Here is a 23,093-nt window from a genome sequence, read left to right as displayed (position 1 = left end):
GGGCTCATCAGGCTTGGCAACAGAGCCTCACAAGCAGCTCTGATCATGTTCCCCTTCATAGTGTCTACCTCACCACATCCAGAAGTAGAAACGCCTGATCGAGAACTGAATCCTCTGAAACCAATCCAAAACAAACTTCTGCTCCTTGTCAGTGGATTTATATGGACAATACTTAACACATCAACCAATTAACCCCACACAGCTTATTTGTTCCCATTTGCTCATTCAACTTCCTGTATCTAAAAAGGTTTTTTCCATGTGTCTACCTGGTCAGTTCTAACTAGTTCGCTATAGTACACAATTCACATATCATATTTGTGGAAAATAACTCAATTGTATTCTTATATCCTAAATATAATTCTACTAAAGCATATACCACTCAATGTATTTTTTTCTATATTAAGAACCTAAATCATGTGAATTATACCAGTCAATGTTTGTCAAGCAAATTATACATTCACTGAAGTAAAAGCAAGATGATCTTAAGGAAGAATCTAGGATCAGTTCAAGGTATCTGTCCTTCTAGCTCTGCCAGAGGGAAAAAAACCTAGAGTTTGCTAATGTTACACTTTCAGTTACTAGCACTAGATATTCTACCACAGGATGCCTTGGGTTCTATAGCTGAAAGACCGATCAGAAAAAAAAATACAAGTCAAGTCTTGCAATAGCATCTTTTTAAAAAAGAAACTGTGGCTAAGAGTTAGTGCATGCCTTTAATCCCAGCACTTGGGAGGCAGAGGCAGGGAGATCTCTACGAGTTCAAGGTCAGCCTGGTCTATAGAGCAGGTTCTAGAACAGCCAGGATGACTGCTTGAAAAACCATTAAGAAAGAAACAGGAAAACTGTGAGGGCTACAAAGATTCCTCAGTGGTTAAGAGTATTGGTTGCTCTTGCAGAAGACCCAGGTTCAATTGCAAGTACCCACATGCTAGCTCACAACCACTTATAACTCCAGTCTCAGGATATGATACCTTATTCTAGCTTCCACAAGAATTGCAGATACATGGTTCACAGACATACATGCAGGCAAAACACTCATACATATGAAATAAAGGTTAATTTTTAAAAGTAAAATATTGGGTCTGAGAAGAAAAAAAAGACTATCATAGGGATAGATCATGGGGAAAGACTGACATTCAAATTCTCTTAGCCTGTTTAATTTGTCAGCTCGTTCTCCCCCCCCCCACACCACCCTTTCCTGTTAAGGTTCATATCCCCCTCTAACAAGTATAAGCCCAGTTTGAGTTCCTCTCCCAATATCCAAGTCACATAAACTTTGATAAAATTTATATATTCATAAAAAGAAAGACATAATAATTTTATCAATTATGATGTAAAACACACCAAAAGGAAGTTATTCACTACCCTTTGAAGGTGACAAAAGAGGAAAAAAAACATTTACATTTTAATAAGCTTAATGACTTTGCAGGAATAAAATCTCAACACAAGCCAGTCATTGGACAACTTAACAGTGTCAAAGAACATCATTTCTGCAGTATTTAGTCAAATCTTATGCAAAGGTTATCTATATTTAAGCAAAATTAAAGTCCAAGAACTTGTTCACAAACAACAAAAACTTGTTCAAAAAGAAAGACTTAACTAAGTAGTGTGATCTTTTTTTGAAGACAGATCACGCTGTCTATGTGGCTATGCTATGTAGCTGCTCCTGTCCCGTCTCTTCACCCTCCCCACCGTGAGTGCAGGGATGACAGGCATACGCCATCACACCTAGCTTATGTTGTGCAGGGCTTAATGCAATGATAGGCAAGTGTTCTACCCACTGAACTACATCTCAGCCCAGAAATCAATATTTTAAAACACTTTTTTCTTGCTAGCTAAATTCTGTTGAAGTGATTTAATTACTCAATTCAAATTTCATTCAGAGACTGGCATGAGTATTGATGGAAAACCTGGGCTATCATCCAAGTACAAAGTCTCATTTTCACATGAAGGACAACACAAAAATAATGCCACATACACACATATTAATAATTCATTTCTACTGAGAAAAAGTCAGATTGAAATAAAGATGGAAATGGGTATAGTCAATGTAGGATCCAACTATACTATAATTATTCATAACATGCTCATTTGAAAACATTCCTGCTTGCAGTTTCAAGGTCAGAGACAAACTAATTATATTCTAACTTTATCTATTAATTTAGAAAAGCCAGAAATCCAGGTCAAATGAATGATGCTGTAATTGATACTAGAAATTCAACTTTTAATATGGTTCACTAATGGTCCAAAAGGCAACAAGCAGGAATTTCACACTAGCAAAACAGCATATGTGATCATCCTCAAAATACAATACTGCCAATATTATTGTGGTTCAGAACTTGATCCCAATCTCTGTCTGTGTGACTTTGCTATTAGTCTAGAACACACTTTATGTTAGCTTTGTTTCCCTCTGCTGGTAACGGAAGGAAACAGGGCCATGTGCACGACAGGCAAGTGCTCTACCACTAAGCGTTTTTATGTTTCTTTAGTGCTAACATGGATGACACTAAAATCGACAAGATTTTTAATATAATTTACTATATTAACAAAATATTTTAAGAATATTTAACCAACTTTCACCTAGAAATTTCTTCTATCTATGAAAAATTATTTAAAACACGATGGTTAAATTTCATATACATAAAAGATAATTACATATGGTGAAGCTTTCTTGAAATAAGTTACAGGAAAATACATCTTATATATATATATATATATACATGCAAAAACACTTAATACATTTAAATTTACTACTTTTTTTTTTTTTTTTGGTTTTTCGAGACAGGGTTTCTCTGTGGCTTTGGAGCCTGTCCTGGAACTAGCTCTGTAGACCAGGCTGGTCTCGAACTCACAGAGATCTGCCTGCCTCTGCCTCCCGAGTGCTGGGATTAAAGGCGTGCGCTGCCAACGCCCGGCCTACATTTTTTTTATTTGTATGTATAAGTATGCATATGTGGGGAGGTCAGAGGACAGCGTTCAAAATCAGTCCTCTCGTGGGCGGTCCTTGGGCTTCCCACAGGTCAGGGAACCCTGATTGCTCTTCGAGCACATGAGGGAGGGGGACTTGATCAGGGGAGGGGGAGGGAAATGGGAGGCGGTTGCGGGGAGGAGGTAGAAATCCTTAATAAATAAATAAATTTTAAAAAAAAAGGAAAAAAAAAGAAGACTCCTCACAGCAGTGGCAAATAGTCTACCTGAGTGTCCATTTCTCCATCTGCAAGGAGAGACGGCGGGATCCTGCAGTGGACCCCAAGAAGAATGCTCCAGGGAAAGCCAAGCACAAAGGGATAAACTGTGCCAAGCCTCTCGGTGTGACAGACATTATCAGCAATGAAACAAAAGCGATCGAGGAGCACTTAGAAGACTGTGTCTAAAGTGCTTCACATCCAAATATAGTTTCCATTCCAAATACAGTAGTGGAATAGTCTAGAACTCAGGGGATATCTGTGAGTTGAGAAGCTAGTCTCTAAAGATTTTTAATTTTTTAATTTATGTGTATTTATATAATAAATACACATGTAAGTGAGTGGCCATGGACGCCAGGAAAGGGAATCAAATCCCTTGGAGTTAGAGTTGCAGGTAGTTGTGAGCTGCCCAACATGAATGCTGGGACCTGAACTCTGGTTCTCTCCAAGAGCATCAAGTACTTTTAATTGCTGAATCACCTCTCTAGCCTACAACTGGTCCCTGTAGAGATAATCATTGTTGTTTTGCACTTAAGTAGAACGACTAGATGTGATAGTACAAACTAAAGTAAATGAAAAGTTCTGAAAGGAAAAATTAAATGTGAGACAATATTAACACCATCAAAAAAAAAAAAATCATTCCTCTCTGTCTGTCACATGGGACCTGAAATCAAACTCATGTCATCAGACTTGGAGCGACACTATACCCTCTATGTCATCATCTCACTGGCCAAAAGAAGGAAGCTTAAAAGGTTTAAAAATGTGATGGGGGAAATTAGCACCCTATGATGTATTGTATTTCATAAACATATTATTGTTTTACTAGTAATTCAGAAAAAATTATAAATGAAACCTTACATTCCTGTTTAGTGTACAATCTGACAAGTGCCCTTCCATTAAAAACAAGAGAAATTATGGCTCATAAGCATTATACTCATACTTAAGAATATGGCTACTGGTTTTTTGATACCTGCTTTAAAAAATATTACCTGGGCGGGAGGGACAGCTCAGTTACAAGCACTGGTTGCTCTCCAGAGGGCCTGGGTTAGATTCTTAGCAACCACATGGTGATTTATAACCATCTGTAACTTCAGTTCTAGGGATCCAACATCCTCTCTGGCCTCTGTGGGGACTGGGTATGCGTGCAGACACATATGCAAGCAAAACACCCACATACATCAAATTCTATTCTATTCTGTTCTGTTCATTTATTGGTTTGGTTTTGTTTTTGTGTTTTTTTTTTTTTGAGACAGGGTTTCTCTGTATAGCACTAGCTGTCCTGGAACTCACTGTAGACCAGCCTGGCCTCAAACTCACAGAGATCTCCTGCCTCTGCCTCCTGAGTGCTGGGATTAAAGATGTGTACCACAACACCCGGCACATAAAATTTTAATTAAAAAAATTTACCCAAGGGGGCTGGGGAGATGACTCAACAGTTAAGAGCACTTGCTCTCCAAGAGTGAGGAACTAAGTTTGAACCCCAAGCACCTACATAAAAAGTTGGGTGCAGCTACACACCAGACCGTCATGCCATGCTTGCTCCCTGTATCTTACTGCTTAGCCACTCAAAGGCAAGTGAGCCAGCTTCAGAATGTTCAAAGGGATTTGCTCATATATGCATATTTTGAAAAGGGTTACCTGTAGCTCAGGGTGATCTCGAACTCACTATGAGCCCAGGGATGACCATGGAGTCCTGTTCTTACCTCGTCTTCCTAAGTTCAGCGACTATTGGAAGTACATCACCACATGAAGCAGGAGTTTATTTTGACTTCAATACATTTTCAGGACTTTTATACCTGAGTTACCAGCTATAATTCATTTCCTACAGTCTTAATCCTAAAACACGACACAGTATCAACTTTTTCATGGTTGTACTGGTAATACTTTTTTAGTTTTCCCATTTCAGACTCTTAAGTCTAGAAATTCATTAGAAATGAATACAGGGTAAAAGGTCACAAATAAAGCGTTTTTATACTTTTTTTTTTTTGAGACAGTGCTTTTCTGTGTAGCCCTGGCTATCCTGGAACTCCTTCTGTAGACCAGGCTGGCCTTGAACTCACAGAGTGCTGGGATTAAAAGGCATGCACCACCACTGCCTGGCTCAGTTTTCTATTCTTAATGCTTTACAAAATTCAAACATCAATGCTAAGGAAAAGTGTTTCAAGTTAGCAACATAAAGTTGGACATGTACATTACTATAAAGAGAAAGCCATGCCCACCTTGAATAAAAAACAGTTTGGGGAGAGAGAATAGCAGATGGAGGTAAACAAACAGGGAGGGCACAGGAGGAGGGTCATGGGAGGCAAAGGCAGTTACAGCGGATCTGATAACCTGAGTGGAGTCTCCAGGACACACCTGGCAGAAAGAGAGAATGGACTCCCCAAATTGTTTTCTGCCCTCCACACATATATTGTGGTATTCAAGTGCATACATATGCACACTAGTCATGAAAAATGTAAAAAAAAAATACTGAATACTTTAACAAGCCTTCAGTAGCTAGACCACTGTTGGGTTTCTTGAGGAAGAATTTGATCTAGAAAAACTATAAACAAAAGTTTTGATTGGTTGGTAGGTTTTCTTTTTCAAAAGTCTCACTTTATAGCCCTCCCACTTAAAGCCCAGGCTATCCTCCAGCTAATCACAAAACTAACAACAACCTACCACCTCAGGCACCTGAGTTTTAAAAATACAGTTATGAGCCACCACATTCAGCTAGATAAAAGTTAATTTCACAGTACATGCTAAATTTTATGATGGAAGAGGTTCTGAGCTTTTAACAATGTTCTCAGTGTCTTAGTAGCAATTTTCTTTCTTTCTTTCTTTCTTTTTAAGATTTATTTATTTACTTATACAGTATCCTGCCTGTAGGCCAGAAGAGGGCACCAGATCTCATTATAGGTGATTGTGAGCCACCATGTGGTTGCTGGGAATTGAACTCAGGACCTCTGGAAGAGCAGTCAGTGCTCCTAACCGCTGAGCCATCTCTCCAGCCCAGTAGCAATTTTCTTATAGCACACTCTAAACTAAATGAAATAAAAAATGGTTCCATGTAATTAATAGTCATGTTTGAAGGATTCAGTAAGGGTATCTTAATAGACTGCTGGCAATAAAACTCAACTGGTAGGGTGCTTACTTAGCATAACAGAGACTCTAGGGTCAATCCCCAGTACTGTCTAAACCAGGGTGGTGGCACACAGGTGTCTGCCAACCACATGGAGACAAAACCAGGTAGAACAGGAGTTCAGAGTCATCTTCCACCTCAGCCACCTCCTGGTCCACCTGGGTTTAATCAGATCATCTCAGAACAACAGCAGAAGAATATCGTAGTAGGGGCTGGAATGACGCTCAGTGGTTAAGAATACTTGCTATTTTTCCAGAGGAACCACACAGCAACCCACATCTCTAACTCCAGTCCCAGGGATCTGACACTCTCTTTTGACCTCTGAAAGTACCAGGCATACATGATACATATAGACATGCAAGTAGACAAAACACCTATATATATAAAATTAATATTTTCAAAAGAATATGTTTTTGTGGGTTTTTGTTTTGTTTTGGGGGGGTCTTATTTTATTTTCAAGATAGGGTTTCTCTGTGTCACAGTCTTGGCTGTAGACCAGGTTGCCCGCAACTCCCATAGATCTGCCTGCCTCTGCCTCACAAATACTGGAACTAAAGGGGTGCACCACCACAATCTGGCAAGAATATCTTAACTCTAAGCATTAAAAAAATAATACACATAAAGCCAGGTGTAGTGGTGCATGATTTTAATCCCAGCACCCAGATGGCAAAGGCAGGAAAATCTCTGTGAGTTTGACCCTGGCCTCATCTAAAGAGTGAGTTCTACGTTAGCCAGGGCTACAAAGTGAAACTCTTTCTTTAAAACACACACACACACACACATTAAAAGAAAAGGTTATTTTCTTTTTTGTTCCCTTGAGCCTCAGTTGGCCTGAAACTCAAGATTTTCCTGCAAGACATCCTAAATCCAAAATTAAAATCATAGGCATGCACTATTATGCTGATTTTATTTCACTTTTAATTCACTTTTTAATTAATTTTAATTATGTGTATGTGTGTGTATTTATGTATGCCATATGTGTAGGGGTGTCCTCAGAAGCAAGAATTGTTAAGACTCCCTGGAGGTGAAGTCATAAGCATATGCTGGGAATCAAACGTGGGTCCTTTAGAATAGTAAGATATCTCTTAACTACTGAGCCATTTCTCCAGCCCCCATTGCTTTTTATATATAATTAGGTGTGTGTGTGTGTGTGTGTGTGTGTGTGTGTGTGTGTGTGTGTGTGTGGTATGTGCACATAAGTCCATAGAGTCTAGAAGACAGTGTCAGCGTCCCTGGAGTCAGAGTTACAAATGGTGATAGGCTACCTGATATGGGTGCTAGAAACTGAACTCAGGTCCTCTGCAAGAACAATGCTCACTTTTAACTGCTCAGCTATTTCTCCAGCCTCTAGATATTATTTTTACATAAATACACTACAATTGGACAAATGTATGTTGCATACTATACAAACTCCCCAAATCTTGTTTTAAGATTAGACACTATCTGTTGTGGTATATTTGTATACTGTATGAAGATATATTACTGTGATTCATTTAGTAAAAAGTTGTACAGCCAATAATTAGGCAGGAGGTGTGGCTGGGCTTCTGGTGATAGAGAGGTCTCTGGGAAGAAGAAAGGCAAAGTCTCCAGCCAGACATGGAGAGGAGGCAGGAGATGGAAGAGAGGTAATGCTACATGGTAAAACATAGATTTAAAAATATGGGTTAATTTGGGGATAGAGAGGCTAAGGGCACTGGCTGCTCTTCCAGAGGTCCTGAGTTTAATTCCTAGCAACTACATGGTGGCTCACAACCATCTGTAATGAGATTTGGTGCCTTTTAGCATGCAGGCAGAACACAGTATACATAATAAATAAATCTTAAAAAAAATATGAGCCAGGCAGTAGTGGTGCACGCCTTTAATCCAGCACTCAGGAGGCAGAGGCAAGCAGATAATCTCTGTGAGTTCAAGGCCTGCCTGGTCTATAGAGTGAGTTCCAGGACAGGCTCCAAAAGCTACACAGAGAAACCCTGTCTCGAAACACCATCACCCCCATACTTTTATGGGTTAACTTCAGTTATAAGAGCTAGCTGCTTTCTAGGTCCTAGCCCTCAGGGGCACATCCCATGCCCCCCCCCACCTACTGCAGCCCCAGAAACCAGGCAGCAGCATACCCCCTACCCCTGCAACCATCAGCTGCCATATCAGCAGGCCCTACAACTGGAGGAAGAGGTGAGTGTATGCTTTCTAGGCTCTAGCCCCCAAGGGCACATCCTGTGACCCACCACCGCTTACCACAGCACCAGCCAGCCAGCAGCAATATCCTCCCCGCCCTTTCCCAACTATCCCCTACAGCTTCAGTGATCACCAGAGCCACAAGTCCCACCAGCACCTGGAAGAAGAGGTGAGTCTCTTGAGCTCCCAGCTGGACAGCCCTGCTCTCTAGGTCTTAGCCCCCTAGGGCACATCTCATGTCCCTCCCCTAACTACTGCAATCCCACTGACCAGGCAGCAGCAGCCCACCCCTACCCCAACCCAACCATCCCCCACCATCAGCAACCAACAAAGTCATAGACCCCACATACACCTGGGGGAAGAGTGACCACTGGAGGAGCCACAGGTTCTACCTGTAGTGACAGGAGGAAGAGATGGGTAGAAGGCAGTATAAGAATACATTCAACAACATAAAGAACAATCTGGCAGCACCAGAAACTAGTGGTTCTACAGCAGCAGGACCTGAACATCCCAACGCAGATGAAGCAGAAGAAAATCCTTAAAAATAAATTTATGACTGAGCAGTCATGGTGCAAGTCTTTAATCCCTGGGAGGCACAGGCAAACAGAGTTTGAGGCCAGTCTAGTCTACAGAGAGAGTTCCAGGACAGGCTCCAAAGCTACAGAGAAACCCTGTCTCAAAAACCACCCACAAAAAAAAATAATAATAACTTTATAAGGATAATAGAGGCTCTTAATGAGGAAATAAAAAATTCCCTCAAAGAAATAGAGGAAAAGAAAACAACAATTGGGAGAAATCAATAAATCCCTTAAAGAAAGCCAAGAAGACCAAGAAAAAAACAATCAAACAAATGAAAGAAACAGTTTCAAGACTTGAAAATTGAAATAGAGACAACAGAGAAAATACAAACCGAGGGACTTTTTTTTTTTTTTGGTTTTTCGAGACAGGGTTTCTCTGTGGTTTTGGAGCCTGTCCTGGAACTAGCTCTTGTAGACCAGGCTGGTCTCGAACTCAGAGAGATCCTCCTGCCTCTGCCTCCCAAGTGCTGGGATTAAAGGCGTGCGCCACCACCGCCCGGCCTCCGAGGGACTTTTGGAAATGGAAAATATGGGTAAACAAACAAGAACTGTAGATGCAAGCATAACCAACAGAATACAAGAGATGGAAGAGAGAATCTCAGGCATTAAAGACACAATAGAGGAAATAAATTCATCAGTCAAAGAAAACATTAAATTCAACAATTCTTAATAATAAGCATCCAGAAAATCTGGGACACCATGAAAAGACCAAACCTAAGAATAATAGGGATAGAAGAAGAACAACAGATTAAAGACACAGAAAACATATTCAACAAAATCAAAGAAGTAAACTTTCCCAACCTAAAGAAGGATATGCCTATTAAGTTACAAGAAGCTTACAAAACACCAAACAGACTGGACTCCAAAAAAAAATCCCCTCTTCATATAATAATAACACTAAACATACAGAATAAAGACAGAATATTAAGAGCTACAAAGAAAAAAGGCAAAGTAACATATAAAGGAAGACCTATCAGAATAACACCTGACTTTGCTGTGGAATAATGCTCTTGTATCCTTGAAAGAACAACACTCATCTTCATATGGAAAAACAAAACACCCAGGATAGCCAAAACAATCCTGTATAATAAAGAAAATTGATAAAAGAATAGATTATTGAATCTACTCTGAAAGGAAAAAAGGAAGGATATAGATATGATAAAATAAAAAGGTAGATTATTGAATCTACTTTTAAAAGCAAATACTAGTTTTAAATGTTTTATATTAGATTGAATTTTTGTATATTGTATTCAAATTTTGTATATTGATACAAATTTGAGGTTAATTTTGCTAGAACATAATGTACATACATTTCTACTCTTGTTCAAGGTATTATACCTATAACATTCATTTAACAATGTAATGCAAATTTCTAGTACTTGAAAATTATTACCAGCTGTTCAAGATAATAAGAAAATGCAGGTTAGTAGTTAATCATCAATTATAATCGAACATTAGGTATGTTTTCAAGGTCAAACAGATATATTTTAGATAGACAGGTCATCTTCAAACACTCCAGAGATCTACAGAATATGACATTTAAGATGTTTTAATAACATAGGCTCCTTTTTTTTAATGACAATGAGACATGTCGGCTCCAGGCAGCACAAATCTACTTCAGAGAAGATGATGGGAAGTGAAGAAACTCCACATGAAGCTTACTTTCTTTAGGACAAAGTAAGCCATTGGGCAAAAAAAGGCCTTTGCCTCAGCTGCTGAAAGTATGCTATCCTATTGGACAAGCGGGATACAAAACAAAGTGACTGCCAAACACTGCTAAGACAAGGAGGAACAGTCCTTCAGAAAATCCTTTTTCACAGAAAATCTGTCAGATATACTAGGAATGTAGGCCAAAGATGGATGCCCCAATGTTGTAGTGGAACTGTGGGTAACTGTCTAGGCAGTCAGCTCTTTCTATCATTTTTCACATTTTTGGATGTCACTGGCTTGCACTCCCTGCTTACTCAGTTAATAATATTTCCTTCTTGGGTCTCTGAGGGAGTTGAAGACTAGATACTTATGGTTATAGTTTTCCTTGTTTACCAGATGCAGAAAGTAAGTTATGATAGAACATAAATTAGGTACAAGACTTTGAACTCACCAAGATAGGATATATATGGAGTATTTTCTCTGAATTTGTCAAAATTAAAAATGGACATTGTTGATGCATTTATTGCCTGTATATATTGAATATAGTTAATGTACTTACTGAATATAGCTTTTCTTTCTTTTTTTAAAGCCCCCTTTTTTAAGATTTATTTATTTATTTTATGTATGACTGCTCTATCTGCATGTACACCAGAAGAGGACATTAGATCCCACTACAGATGGTTGTAAGACACTATGTGGTTGCTGGAAATTGAACTCAGGACCTCTAGAAGAGAAGCCAATGCTCTTAACTCTAAGCCATCTCTCCAGCCCCCAATATAGCTTTTCTTACATTACTTATAGCTTTTTTTATTTTAGACAGAAAAGGAAATGTAGTGATATTTCATTTGTATTTTAATAAATAAAGCTTGCCTGAAGATCAGAATGCAAAAAAGCTACTCTGGTCAGCCATACAGGCCAGACAGTGGTAGCACACACCTTTAATCCCAGTAGCCACACTACTTAGCCACAGAGGTCAGGCAGGGTGGTGCCTGCCTTTAATCCCAGCACTAGAGAGGAATATAACGCAGGATGAGAAAGGAACTATTTTTCTTTCAGTCTGAAGATTTCAAAGAGGTAAGAGCTCTCTAGTGGCTTGGCTGTTTTGCTTTTTCTGATTTTCAGCCTGAACCCCAATATCTGTTTTTTATTATTCATGCTACAGGAAATTCTAGAGGTATCACCATTACTGACTTCAAGCTCTACTATAGAGCTTTAGTAATAAAAACAGCTTGGCATTGGCATAAAAACAGACATGTGGATGAATGGAATTGAAGACCCTGATATTAATCCACACACCTAGTAACACTGATTTTGACAAAGAAGCCTAAATTGTACAATGAAAAGAAGAAATCATCTTTAACAAATGGTGCTGCTATAACTGGCATAACACGTAGAAAAATGCAAATAGATCCATATCTGTCACCATGCACAAAACTCAAGTCCAAACAGATCAAAGACCTCAATATAAATCCAGTTACACAGAACTTGATAGAAGAGAAAGTGGGAAGTAGCTTTGAATGCATGGGCACAGGAAACCACTTCCTAAATATAACCCCAGTAGCACAGACACTGAGAGCAACAATTAATAAATGGGACCTGAAACTGAGAAGCTTCTATTAAGCAAAGGACACGGTCAATAAGACAAAACAGCAGCCTAAAGACTGGGAAAAGATCTTTATCAACCCCACATCTGACAGAAGGTTGATTTCCAAAACATACAAAGAACTCAAGAAACTAGACATCAAAATACCAAATAATTCAATTAAAAAAATGGAGTACAGATATATCTAAACAGAATTCTCAACAGGAGAAACTCAAATGGCTAAAAGACAGTTAAGGATTCGCTCAACATTCTTAGCCATCAGAGAAATGCAAATCAAAACAACTCTGAGATACCATGTTACACCTGTCAGAATGGCTAAGATCAAAAAGACTGATGGTACCTAATGCTGGAGAGGGTGTGGAGTAAGGGGAACACTTCCCCACTACTGATGGGAGTACAAACCTGTACAGCCATTTTGGAAATCAATATGGCGATTTCTCAAAAAATTGGGAATCAATCTACCTCAAGACCCAGCAATACCACTATCATACCACAAGAATACACAATCATACCACAAGGACATTTGCTCAACTATGTTCATAGCAACATTATTTGTAATAGCCAGAACGTGGAAACAACCTAGATGCCCCTCATCTGAAAACTAGATAAAGAAAATGTGGACATTTATACAATACAGTATTACTCAGCAGGAAAAAAAAAAACACTGACATCTTGAAATTTGCATGCAAATGGATGGAACTCTAAAAAAAAATACTGAGTGAGGTAACCCAGACCCAGAAAGACAAACAGTATGTACTCACTCATAAATAGATATATATATAAAGCAAGGCTACAATCTACAACCCCAGAGAAGCTAGGTAAAAAGGAGGACTCTAAGAGGGACAAACATGGAGGGCCCCAGGAAAGGTAAATAGTTAAGATATCCTGGATAGACTGGGAGGGGGGATGAAAGGGGATGGGGAGTGGGAACATGAGGGTTCAAGATGGCTGAGCTGGGGAGGGATGGAGAAGGGGAGTAATGAGGGATTATCTTGATAGAGGGAGCCATTATAGGACTGGCAGTGGAACCAGGTCTTATCCTGGGTATATGAACTGGCCCTTTACAGTCCGTTCCCTGTGGTGGAATTCCTTACATACAGGAGGAAGAGGATTGGTTCTGCCTCAACTTGGTATGCCAGACTTTGCTGGCTCCCCAAGGGAGGCTTTAGAGCCTCTGAGGAGTGGATGGAGGTGAGATGGGGGAGATAGGTGAGTGGAAAAAGGAAAGTAAGGATGAACTGGGGCTGGCATGTAAAATAAAAACAAAATTAAAATAAAAAGAAGAGCTAGTTGAGACAAGCCTAAGCCAAAGGCCAACATTTGTAATTAATAAGACATCTCCGTGTCATTATTTGGAAGCTGGTAGGACAGAGAAAGACTTGTCACATCTATCACCCTTATTTTAAATTCATTACTATTTTTATATAGTTCCTGTATTTTTCTCATACTTATCTCAGAAAAACCATTGACAATGATAATGTCATTGAAAAGAATTTAGTATCACTTAATATTAAAACAACTTCTTTATTAACAGCTACACCCTGCCTGACAAAAGTGGGATTCTATTGATTCTACATCAAAAATAAAAATAACTCATGTGTCTCCTCTGCATACCAAAGTATGTAGGCATAAGATTTGGGAATCATAGCACTCTAAAGCAGCAATAAACTACTATTTTAATATCTGTAAATGAAACTAATCATGTCTCTTTTTTTTGTTTGTTTTTTTAAACAGGGTATAATAGCCCAGGGTGGCTGCAAGCTCCATATAAAGCTTGGGGCTTTCACACATACACCACTAACCCAGTGTATGCAGTGCTGAGGGATGCTAGCAAGCTGAACAACAGCCCCTGACACTACAGTGCTTTAATCTTTGTTCATTTGTGTCTCTGTTTCTGAAACAGAGTCTGACAAGCATTACTGCTGATTAGGTTGCCCTTGCATTTGCTGCATTCCTCCCTCCTCCCTGTGCTCCAGGGAGCTGAGAATTATGAGCAGGTGCCACCACACCAAAAACTATTACTAGGATGAAATCTAAAAAACAAATAATTATTACTTGGGAAACAAAAGAAACATTATTAACTCCTTAGAGATATTTTTCTAATATGAATAATGGTAAAAGTTTTAACATTTTTATAAGCCGGGCGGTGGTGGCACACGCCTTTAATCCCAGCACTCGGGAGGCAGAGGCAGGCGGATCTCTGGGAGTTCGAGACCAACCTGGTCTACAAGAGCTAGTTCCAGGACAGGCTCCAAAACCACAGAGAAACCCTGTCTCGAAAAAACAAAAAAAAAATTTTTATAGATGCTGGCTATATTAAATCTGGAAACCACAACTGAACAAGAGAAAACAGAATTTACTTATTTAGAGACAGGGTTTCCCTATGCAGGACTGGCTAGCCTGGAACTTGCTATGTAACTCAGACTGGCCTTGAACTCACAGAGATCTGCTTACTGCTGTCTCCCAAGTGTAAATGTCAGAATTAAAGGGGTGCACCACCATGTCAGGCTTAAAAATTCCTTTTAAACAACAATTCAGAATTTTAGAACAGTCCGAACTGAGCCAGGTTCACCACTTTCCAGTCTCATTAATCGAGTGCTGAGTACCACGAGTTTAGGAGTCAAAATAAGTTCTAGGAATTCATATGGTTGGTAATGCAAATATTAAAAAGACTTTGCTTCTAAATGATTAGGAAGTAATTACAAGGCAATGCTCAATGGCAGAACCTTTCAGCACAGACAGAAAGCAGAGAAGCTTCAGGAACAATGGGGCAGCCCTCAACCTTTTGTCCCAGCTCCATTGTTCACAGCAGAATGGTCACCACATCTCTGGTAGATAAAGTACGCAGAGTGATGAGCTACGCTCAGCGTCCTCTACCCTTCAGACACTCAAGGATAACCAGAAAGTGAATCAATGTCTTACTACTTCAAAGAATTTTCACAATCTTAACATGTTATCAGAAATACTGTGGCTTGTCTTTTAAGAAAACATAAGACAACTACAGTAAGTACCTACAATTTCCAAGTTTGTATCTAGAAAAATGAAAATGAAAATGGTTCATTTTCAAGAAAATAATGCTTGGGGGCTGTTAATGGTTAAAAGAGCTTACTACTCTTGTAGAGGACCCAGTACCATCCCAGCTCACATTCATTATAACTCCAGTCCAGGGGACCTGGTGACTTTTGTTTTGTTTTGTTTTGTTTTAACCCCTGTTGGTACCAGGTACATGCATGGTGCACTTACAAACATACAGGCAAAATATTCATATACAAGAGATAAAAATAAATGCTTTAAAAATTTATTTTTAAAAAACATTTAAAAAATAAAACAATGCTTTGTCACACTGCTTTATCTGAGACAGGCCCCATTATGTAGCCCAAGTTGGCCTTGTATTCACTGTGTAGCTTAGTGTAGCCTTAAATTTGGGGTGGTCCTGCTACACTGACTCTCATGTGCTGAGCAGCTAGCCAAGCACCGAGCGATGCTTTAAGAGCTCTGAAACTGCATGCTCAGATGAGTACTTACCTGCTGAATAATTTTGGATGTTTTTTGAAGATTTTCTCTGGGAGGAACTTTACCAAATAACTTCCATCCAGGAGCACTATGAACAACTGATTTGAGTTCCTTCGTCCTTTTTGGAAAAAGGTTTCTGAAACACAGAAAGTTTACACAAATTGTTTTTCCATAACCAGGAAACAGTTAAGTAGTAACATTTAAGTATATTTCTAAAGCAAATTTAAAATACTTTTAAATAAAATTATTCCTACTACTTATACAAATATTGTTTAGAACAGCATAAATCAGTTAAGAATACCTGACTTATACAGATGTATTAGTAGAATCAGAAATACAGATTTTTTTTCCAGGCAAGAGGTCACCCAGGCTGACCTCCAACTACTTATATAGCATATGATGACAATGAACTCCTGATCCTCCTGCCTCCACCTCCCAAGTACTGGGTTTATAGGCACATGCCACCATGTTGAGTTATTCACAAAAATGCTGACAAACAAACAATAAGGAAAGGTAAAAGGCATAAATTAAATATATTCACTTTAAATTCATGATTCAGATACTTGACTTCAAAAGCCAGGAATCTTTGAGAATTTAAGAGCTTAGGTAATAATATATATGTGTATATATACACACATCTAAATATTTATTTATTTAAAAATAGTTATCCTATTTTGTATATATGTGTTACATGTCTGAATGTATGCATGTGCACCATGAACATGCAGGAACTTCTGGAAGTGAGAGGAGCATTAGAACCCCTGGAATTAGAGATACAGATGGATATGAGCCACCATATAGTTGGTGGAAATCAAATCTGAGTCCTTTGTCAGAATAATAAGAGCCCTTGAGGACCCTAAGAGAGACATACATGGATCTCCTGAGTAAACTGGGAGCATGGGGGCCATGGGAGAGAGTTGAAGGGGACGGGAGAGAAAAGGAGCGGAGCAGAGAAAAAAGTAGAGCTCAATAAAATTTAGAAAAAAAAGAGCCCTTAATTACCTAGTCATCTCTCTAGTCCCAGGTATTAGAATATTTTGAAAAATTACTATTTAATTACCTTTATTAATACTTTTTAAAATATTTGTAATAAAAGTACATCTACTGCTGTACCACAGTTATTAATTGCTTTTCTTGAAACAACTATATAACAAAACTTATTGCAGAAAGGCCAGCATGCAATTATGGAAGAAAGTTGTCTCTCATGGAAGATCTAACAAAAAAAGAAGAGGGAGACGAAGTGAGAGAGAGACAAACAATTCACTCATGTGCACAAACCTATCCAGACACTTGTATATATGTGTAACAATTTAAAATTAAATATTTTGGGGGAACAGAAGCCAGGAGCAAATCTAGTCCCGGAAGCCAACCCAGTCCCAGGACACTAGCAGATCAGGATTGAGCCAGTAACTAAATCCAGAGTCAGCGATCTCCACCAGAACAGGTTCAACTCTAAGCCAGGGAGTTCTGCAGGAGATCCACTAGGATTTACAGAAACAGGACACAGCCAGCAACCTAGGCCAAAGTAGGCCTGGGACAGCAAACTGCAAGTGAGCAGAGCAAAACACAGGAGCGCTGAGCTACCTCCAGGAACACCGAGTAACCAACAAGGTAACTAGAACTGTGACGCTGACTGTACCACAAGGAACAACCGTCTGAGCTTTGGATTCACTTGCACCTACAAGATATTCAACAGAATCTCAGACAGCCCCAACCACACATATTAGAGGAAAAGATGAATAGAAAAGGTAAGATCACACGCTACATCACAAAGAACAACACAACACCTAAAGACCCCACAACAGCAAGACATGAACAACCAAATATGGATTAACCAGAAGAAAATGAACTAAAAAATAACTTCAAGAGAATATTTGAAATCCTTAAAGATGAAATGAGAAATTCCCTTAAAGAAATTGAGGAAGGGCTGGAAAGATGGCTCAGAAGTTAAGAGCACTGATTGCTCTTCCAGAAGTCCTGAGTTCAATTCCCAGCCCCCACATAGTGGCTCACAACCATCTGTAACGAGATATGATACACTCTTCTGGTGTGCAGGCTTACATGCAGGTAGAACACTGTATACATAAATAAATCTTTAAAAAAAGAAATTGAGGAAAAGACAAACAAAAAATTGGAAGATATCAGCAAATCACTTAAAGAAAACCAAGAAAAAGAAATCAAACATATAAAAGAAACTATTCAGGACTTGAAAACTGAAATATAAACAATAAAGAAAACACAAACTGAAGGATTTATAGAAACAGAAATCATGAGAAAAAGATCAGGAACCATAAACACAGGCATGAACAGCAGAATACAAGAGATGGAAGAGAGAATCTCAAGCACTGAAGATAAGAGGAAATAGACTCATCAGTTAAAGATCTTCACTAACCCCACATCAGACAGAGGTCTGATCTTCAAACTATACAAAGAACTCAAGAAACTGGACACTAAAAGAACACATAATCCAATTTAAAAAATGGAGTACAGGCCTAAACAGAGAACTCTCAACAGAGGAATCTAAAATGGCTGAAAGACACCTGTAAGAATGGCCAAGATCAAAAACACTGATGACAGGCCAGGCAGTGGTGGCACACGCCTTTAATCCCAGCACTTGGGAGGCAGAGGCAGGCGGATCTTTATGAGTTCGAGACCAGCCTGGTCTACAAGAGCTAGTTCCAAGACAGGCTCCAAAGCTACAGAGAAACCCTGTCTCGAAAAACCAAACACCCCTCCCCCCCCAAAAAAAACCACTAATGACAACTTATGCTGGAGAGGTTGTGGGGAAAAGGGAACACTTCTGCATTGCTGGTGGGAGTTCAAGCTGGTACAACCTCTTTGGATGTCAGTGTGGCCATTTCTCAGAAAATTAGGAAACAACCTTCCTCAAGACCCAGTAATACCACTTTTGGGTATATATCCAAAGGATGCTCAATCGTGCCACAAAGACACATGCTCAACTATGTTCATAGCAGCTTTGTTTGTCATAGCCAGAACTTGGAAACAGCCTAAATGCCCCTCGACCAAAGAATGGATAAGGAAAATATGGTACATTTACACAATGGAGTACTACACAGCAGAAAAAAAAATAACATCATCTTGAATTTTGCAGACAAATGGATGGAGCTAGAAAACATTATTTTGAGTGATGTAACCCAGACACAGAAAGACAATTATCACATGTACTCATTCATAGGTGGTTCTTAAACATAAAGCAAAGAAAGCCAGCCTACATACCACAATCCCAGAGAACTCAGACAACAATGAAGACACTAAGAGAGACTTATATATCTAATCTACATGGGAAGTAGAAAGTAGATAAAGACAAGATCTCCTGAGTAAATTGGTAGCATGGGGACCTTGCGTGTGGGTTGAAGGGGGAAGGGGAGAGGCAGGGAGGAGAGCAAAGAAAATGTAGAACTCAATAAATATCAATAAAAAAAAGACTGAATGAAGGGAAACAATGCAGGGGCTAAAAGAGAATATATAAAATACTTATGAAACCCAACATGAGGTATAGTGAATTCACACTAGTAAGATACTTTTAGAGTCAACATACTTACACGAATGTAGGAGGCCACAAGTGTGGAGGCCCAAAAATGTGAGTCTATTTCCATCCTGACAGATGGTCAGGATATGCAAGCATACTTCTGTTTCTTCTTCTGTAATATGAGGTTACCTGGGGGAAGGGTTGCCTTCAGGATACTTGGTCTAGGGTAGTTTCTCAGCCTAAACAACAAAATGCTAAGGACTTGATGTCTCAAAGTGTTAAAGCAAGTAACTGGTGGAGTTGTCCTTTGTATCAGGTTAAAGAAGTCTTTTGTTGCCTTCTTCCCTCTTTCGTATTGGGGTACAAAAGTGTATGGAAAATCAAATGCAGGCCATCTCTCTGGAGTGGGAGGGGCAACATACAGACTGACAGACACAATAAACATACACACAGAGAGACTGTCTTAGTTATATTATAGGGTTTCATCAATGCTGCAATGAGACACCATACCCAAAGCAACTATGGAAGGAAGGGTATTTTCGGCTTATGTTTCCACATCACTATGCATCATCAAAGGAAGTCAGGACAGGAACTCAAGCAGGGCAAGAACCTGGAGGCAGAAGCTGATGCAGAGGTTATGGAGGAGTGCTGCTTACTAGCTTTCTCCCCATGGCTTGCTCAGCCTGCTTTTTTATAGAACCCAGGACAACAGTCCAGGGATGCCCTCATCCACAATGGGCTGAGCTCTCCCACTTAAATCACTAATTAAGAAAATGTCCTACAGGCTTGCCTACAGTTCGATCTTATGGAGACATTTTCTCAATTAAGGTTCTCATCACCTCTCAAATGATTCTTGCTTGTGTCAGGTTGGCATAAAACTATCCAGCACAGGGACAGACACAGAGAAACTGAGACTGAGAGAGATTCTGATTTATTTTATATATATGGATGTTTTGCCTGCATGTTTGTCTATGTATCATGTCGTGTCTGGTACCCACAAAGGCCAGGAGAGGACATCAGATTCTTTAGAACTGTAGTTACAATGCTTGTGAGCCTCCATGTAGGAACTGGGAACAGAACCTGGATCCCTACAGAAGCAATAAGCACTCTTAACTGCTAGGCCATCTCTCTTGCCCCCCTCCCCACCATTTTAACCCAATAGTCTATGTCTATATACAGAGGAAAAAAATAAAAAGATACAGTTCTTAACTTCAAATAGATTTGAACTTAACAGACAGGCACACACACACACAAACAAACAAACACACACACACAAGTGTGTATGTAAGTCTCAACACTTTGACTTTAGCTTACTGATTCTCAAAAACAGTTAACTGTTGTAACTGTCACAATTTAGTTAAGGAGCAGCATACAGAAAGGACACACTGATGTACAGACAACTCTGCACTCTCAGGCTTTTCCCAGAAGCTGTTTCCTTTCATATTCACAGCACTGGCTTAATAGCTTCTCTGACTCTTCCCAGACTCAAGAAATTCCTTACGAAATACAGTAAAGGTCTAACTTTCCATGTAAGTAGTTTCATGTCATTTTACTTCCCTCAAAAGAAGAGTCAGGTTTCAAAATTTACTTTTACTAGGTTTCATTAAAGGCCAATAACATAAATCATGCGTCACTCCACTTATTAGCCATTCTATCTGACAAAACGAATGTCTTACTTATTATTACCTACATATCCTAGACATTGCACTTTGTAATATCAAGCACTACTCTCTCACTACTACAGCTGTTTCTTGGCCTCAGTTTCTCAAGTCCCCAAATATCTGCCACACTGACAACTTACTATTCTGAAACACAACTCTAAGCATGTTTTAGCTTTGTTGTTGTTTTTAAGAAGGAGGATGCCAGGGATCTGGCTCAATTGGTAGAGTGCTTTCATGAAGCCCGGGGCTGATCACCAGCATCACATAAAACCAGTGAACACATCTGTATTCCCAGTGCTAAGGAGGTGTTCACAAAAGGTCAAGATTCCTCAGCTACAAGAAAACATCAGCCTGAGCTATATGCGATCCTTTGACTGATTCCTCCCAACTCAAAATGATTAACCATTAATAAAACTGACTTTGTTCATTGGAGAGCGGGGGACGAGATGATAGGTCTGGTAGTACAGGCCAATTCTATAAGAGAGTAAGGAAGAGGACAGATGAGTTCAGAGCTAGTCTGGACAAATTACTGAAAAGCTACCTTAAAACAAATGAAGGTTAGAAATGTATCTTAGTTGTGAGAGCATTTGCCCAGCAATGTTCATATGCTATCATATGATAGCCAGAAGCAATCCCCAATACTGAGGAAAAGCTGTTCCATGCACTGCTGTCATCCCCATTGACTATATTCAACTTACCTGGTCATATAAATTTAGCTCCAACTTGTATACCTCTAGTTTTCGCATTACTTCATGTAACTTGGGGTCAATCATACTAATGAGTATTGTGCTGTACCAAAAGGCTTTGCACTAGATCATGTATAATATTGGGCATGTTGCCAAGTGGCTGTACTGCTGACAGCTTCATTCCAACCCAGCCCTCCTCATTAGGTAAAAAGTCAAGCTTGATCTATAGTAGAGAATTTCCTTACTTCTTACTCCAAAGTTAATCTCTATTGCCTTGAAGCTACTATAGTTTCTTTTTCAACACTAACCAGGGAATACTTTAAGTACTTGTTTTATAGCATTATCCTGTTGATGGTGGTAGTATATGTGTGTGTGTGTGTGTGTGTGTGTGTGTGCGTGAAGCTGGGCATGTGAAAATAGAGGCTGACCCTGGGTATCTTCTTCAGTCACTGTAGTGGTTTGAACAGGAATGGACCCATAGACTCACGTGTTTGAATCCTTGGCCCATAGGAGTGGCACTATTAGGAGATATGGCCTTGTTAGAGTAGGCTTTTTGGAGGAAGTGTGTCACTGTGGGGATGGGCTTTGGGGTCTCAGATGCTCAAGCTAGGCCTAGGCATTCACTTATGCTGCCTGCACATCCAGATGTAGAATTCTCAGCTATCTCTCCAGCACTATGTCTGCCTGTACACTACCATGTCCTGCCATGATGATAACGGACAGAACCTCTGAACTGTAAGCACTGCTGTGATATAATACTTTTGTACACTGTAAAGATTTGTCACTCATATTGGTTTAATAAAACGTTGATTGGTCAGTAGCCAGGCAGAAAGCATAGGCGGGACAACCAGACTAGGAAAATTCTGCGAAGAAGAAAGGTCAGAAGAAGAATTGCAGTTGCAATTCAGACACAGAGGAAACAAGATGAGAATGCTGCATTGAGAAAAGGTGTGTAAAAAGCCATGTGGCTAAACATAGACAAGAATTATGGGTTCATTTAAATTGTAAAATCTAGTTAATACTAAGCCTGAGCTAATAGGCCAAACAGTTTATAAGTAATATAAGCCTCTGTATATTTCTTTGGGACAGAATGGGCTGAGGGACTGACTGGGCAGGACAGAAACTTACGTCTACAGTCACAATTAAATGTTTTCTTTGTAAGAGTTGCTGTGGTCTTGGTGTCTCTTCACAGCAACAAAAACCCTAAAACAATTATCAAGCACTTTATCAATCGAACAATCCCCCCAGTCTTACCTTAGGATTTTAAATAAAATGTTTTATCTATTTTACTTAATGCTTAGTATATATAATAGGCCCTAAGTAAATTTACTGAACAAATAAACAATAAGAAAATTGCACACTAGCTCATAAGAACTATGTGTGTTGGTTAGGTATGGTAGGATATATCCAGAATTCTACTACGGAAGTGGT

At 39.3% G+C, this 23,093-nt stretch overlaps 1 protein-coding gene across 3 annotated transcripts in view; it reads right to left on the bottom strand.

The window, feature by feature from the left end:
* The window catches only part of Tbc1d12 (TBC1 domain family member 12), a 76,928-nt gene that overhangs the window by 40,548 nt on the left and 13,287 nt on the right, over positions 1-23,093 (bottom strand). For 2 of the 3 annotated variants that reach the window (XM_075973964.1, XM_075973965.1), the window contains exon 2: positions 15,838-15,961. In XM_075973964.1, the coding sequence (XP_075830079.1) occupies positions 15,838-15,961 (124 nt within the window). Of the gene's footprint in view, positions 1-15,837; positions 15,962-23,093 lie in introns of those variants that run through there. The other variant, XM_075973966.1, reaches the window with a different exon arrangement.

This window comes from Microtus pennsylvanicus, chromosome 5, assembly GCF_037038515.1.
Source record: "Microtus pennsylvanicus isolate mMicPen1 chromosome 5, mMicPen1.hap1, whole genome shotgun sequence".
Lineage (NCBI taxonomy): Eukaryota > Metazoa > Chordata > Mammalia > Rodentia > Cricetidae > Microtus > Microtus pennsylvanicus.
This window is presented reverse-complemented; position numbering and strand designations above follow the sequence as displayed.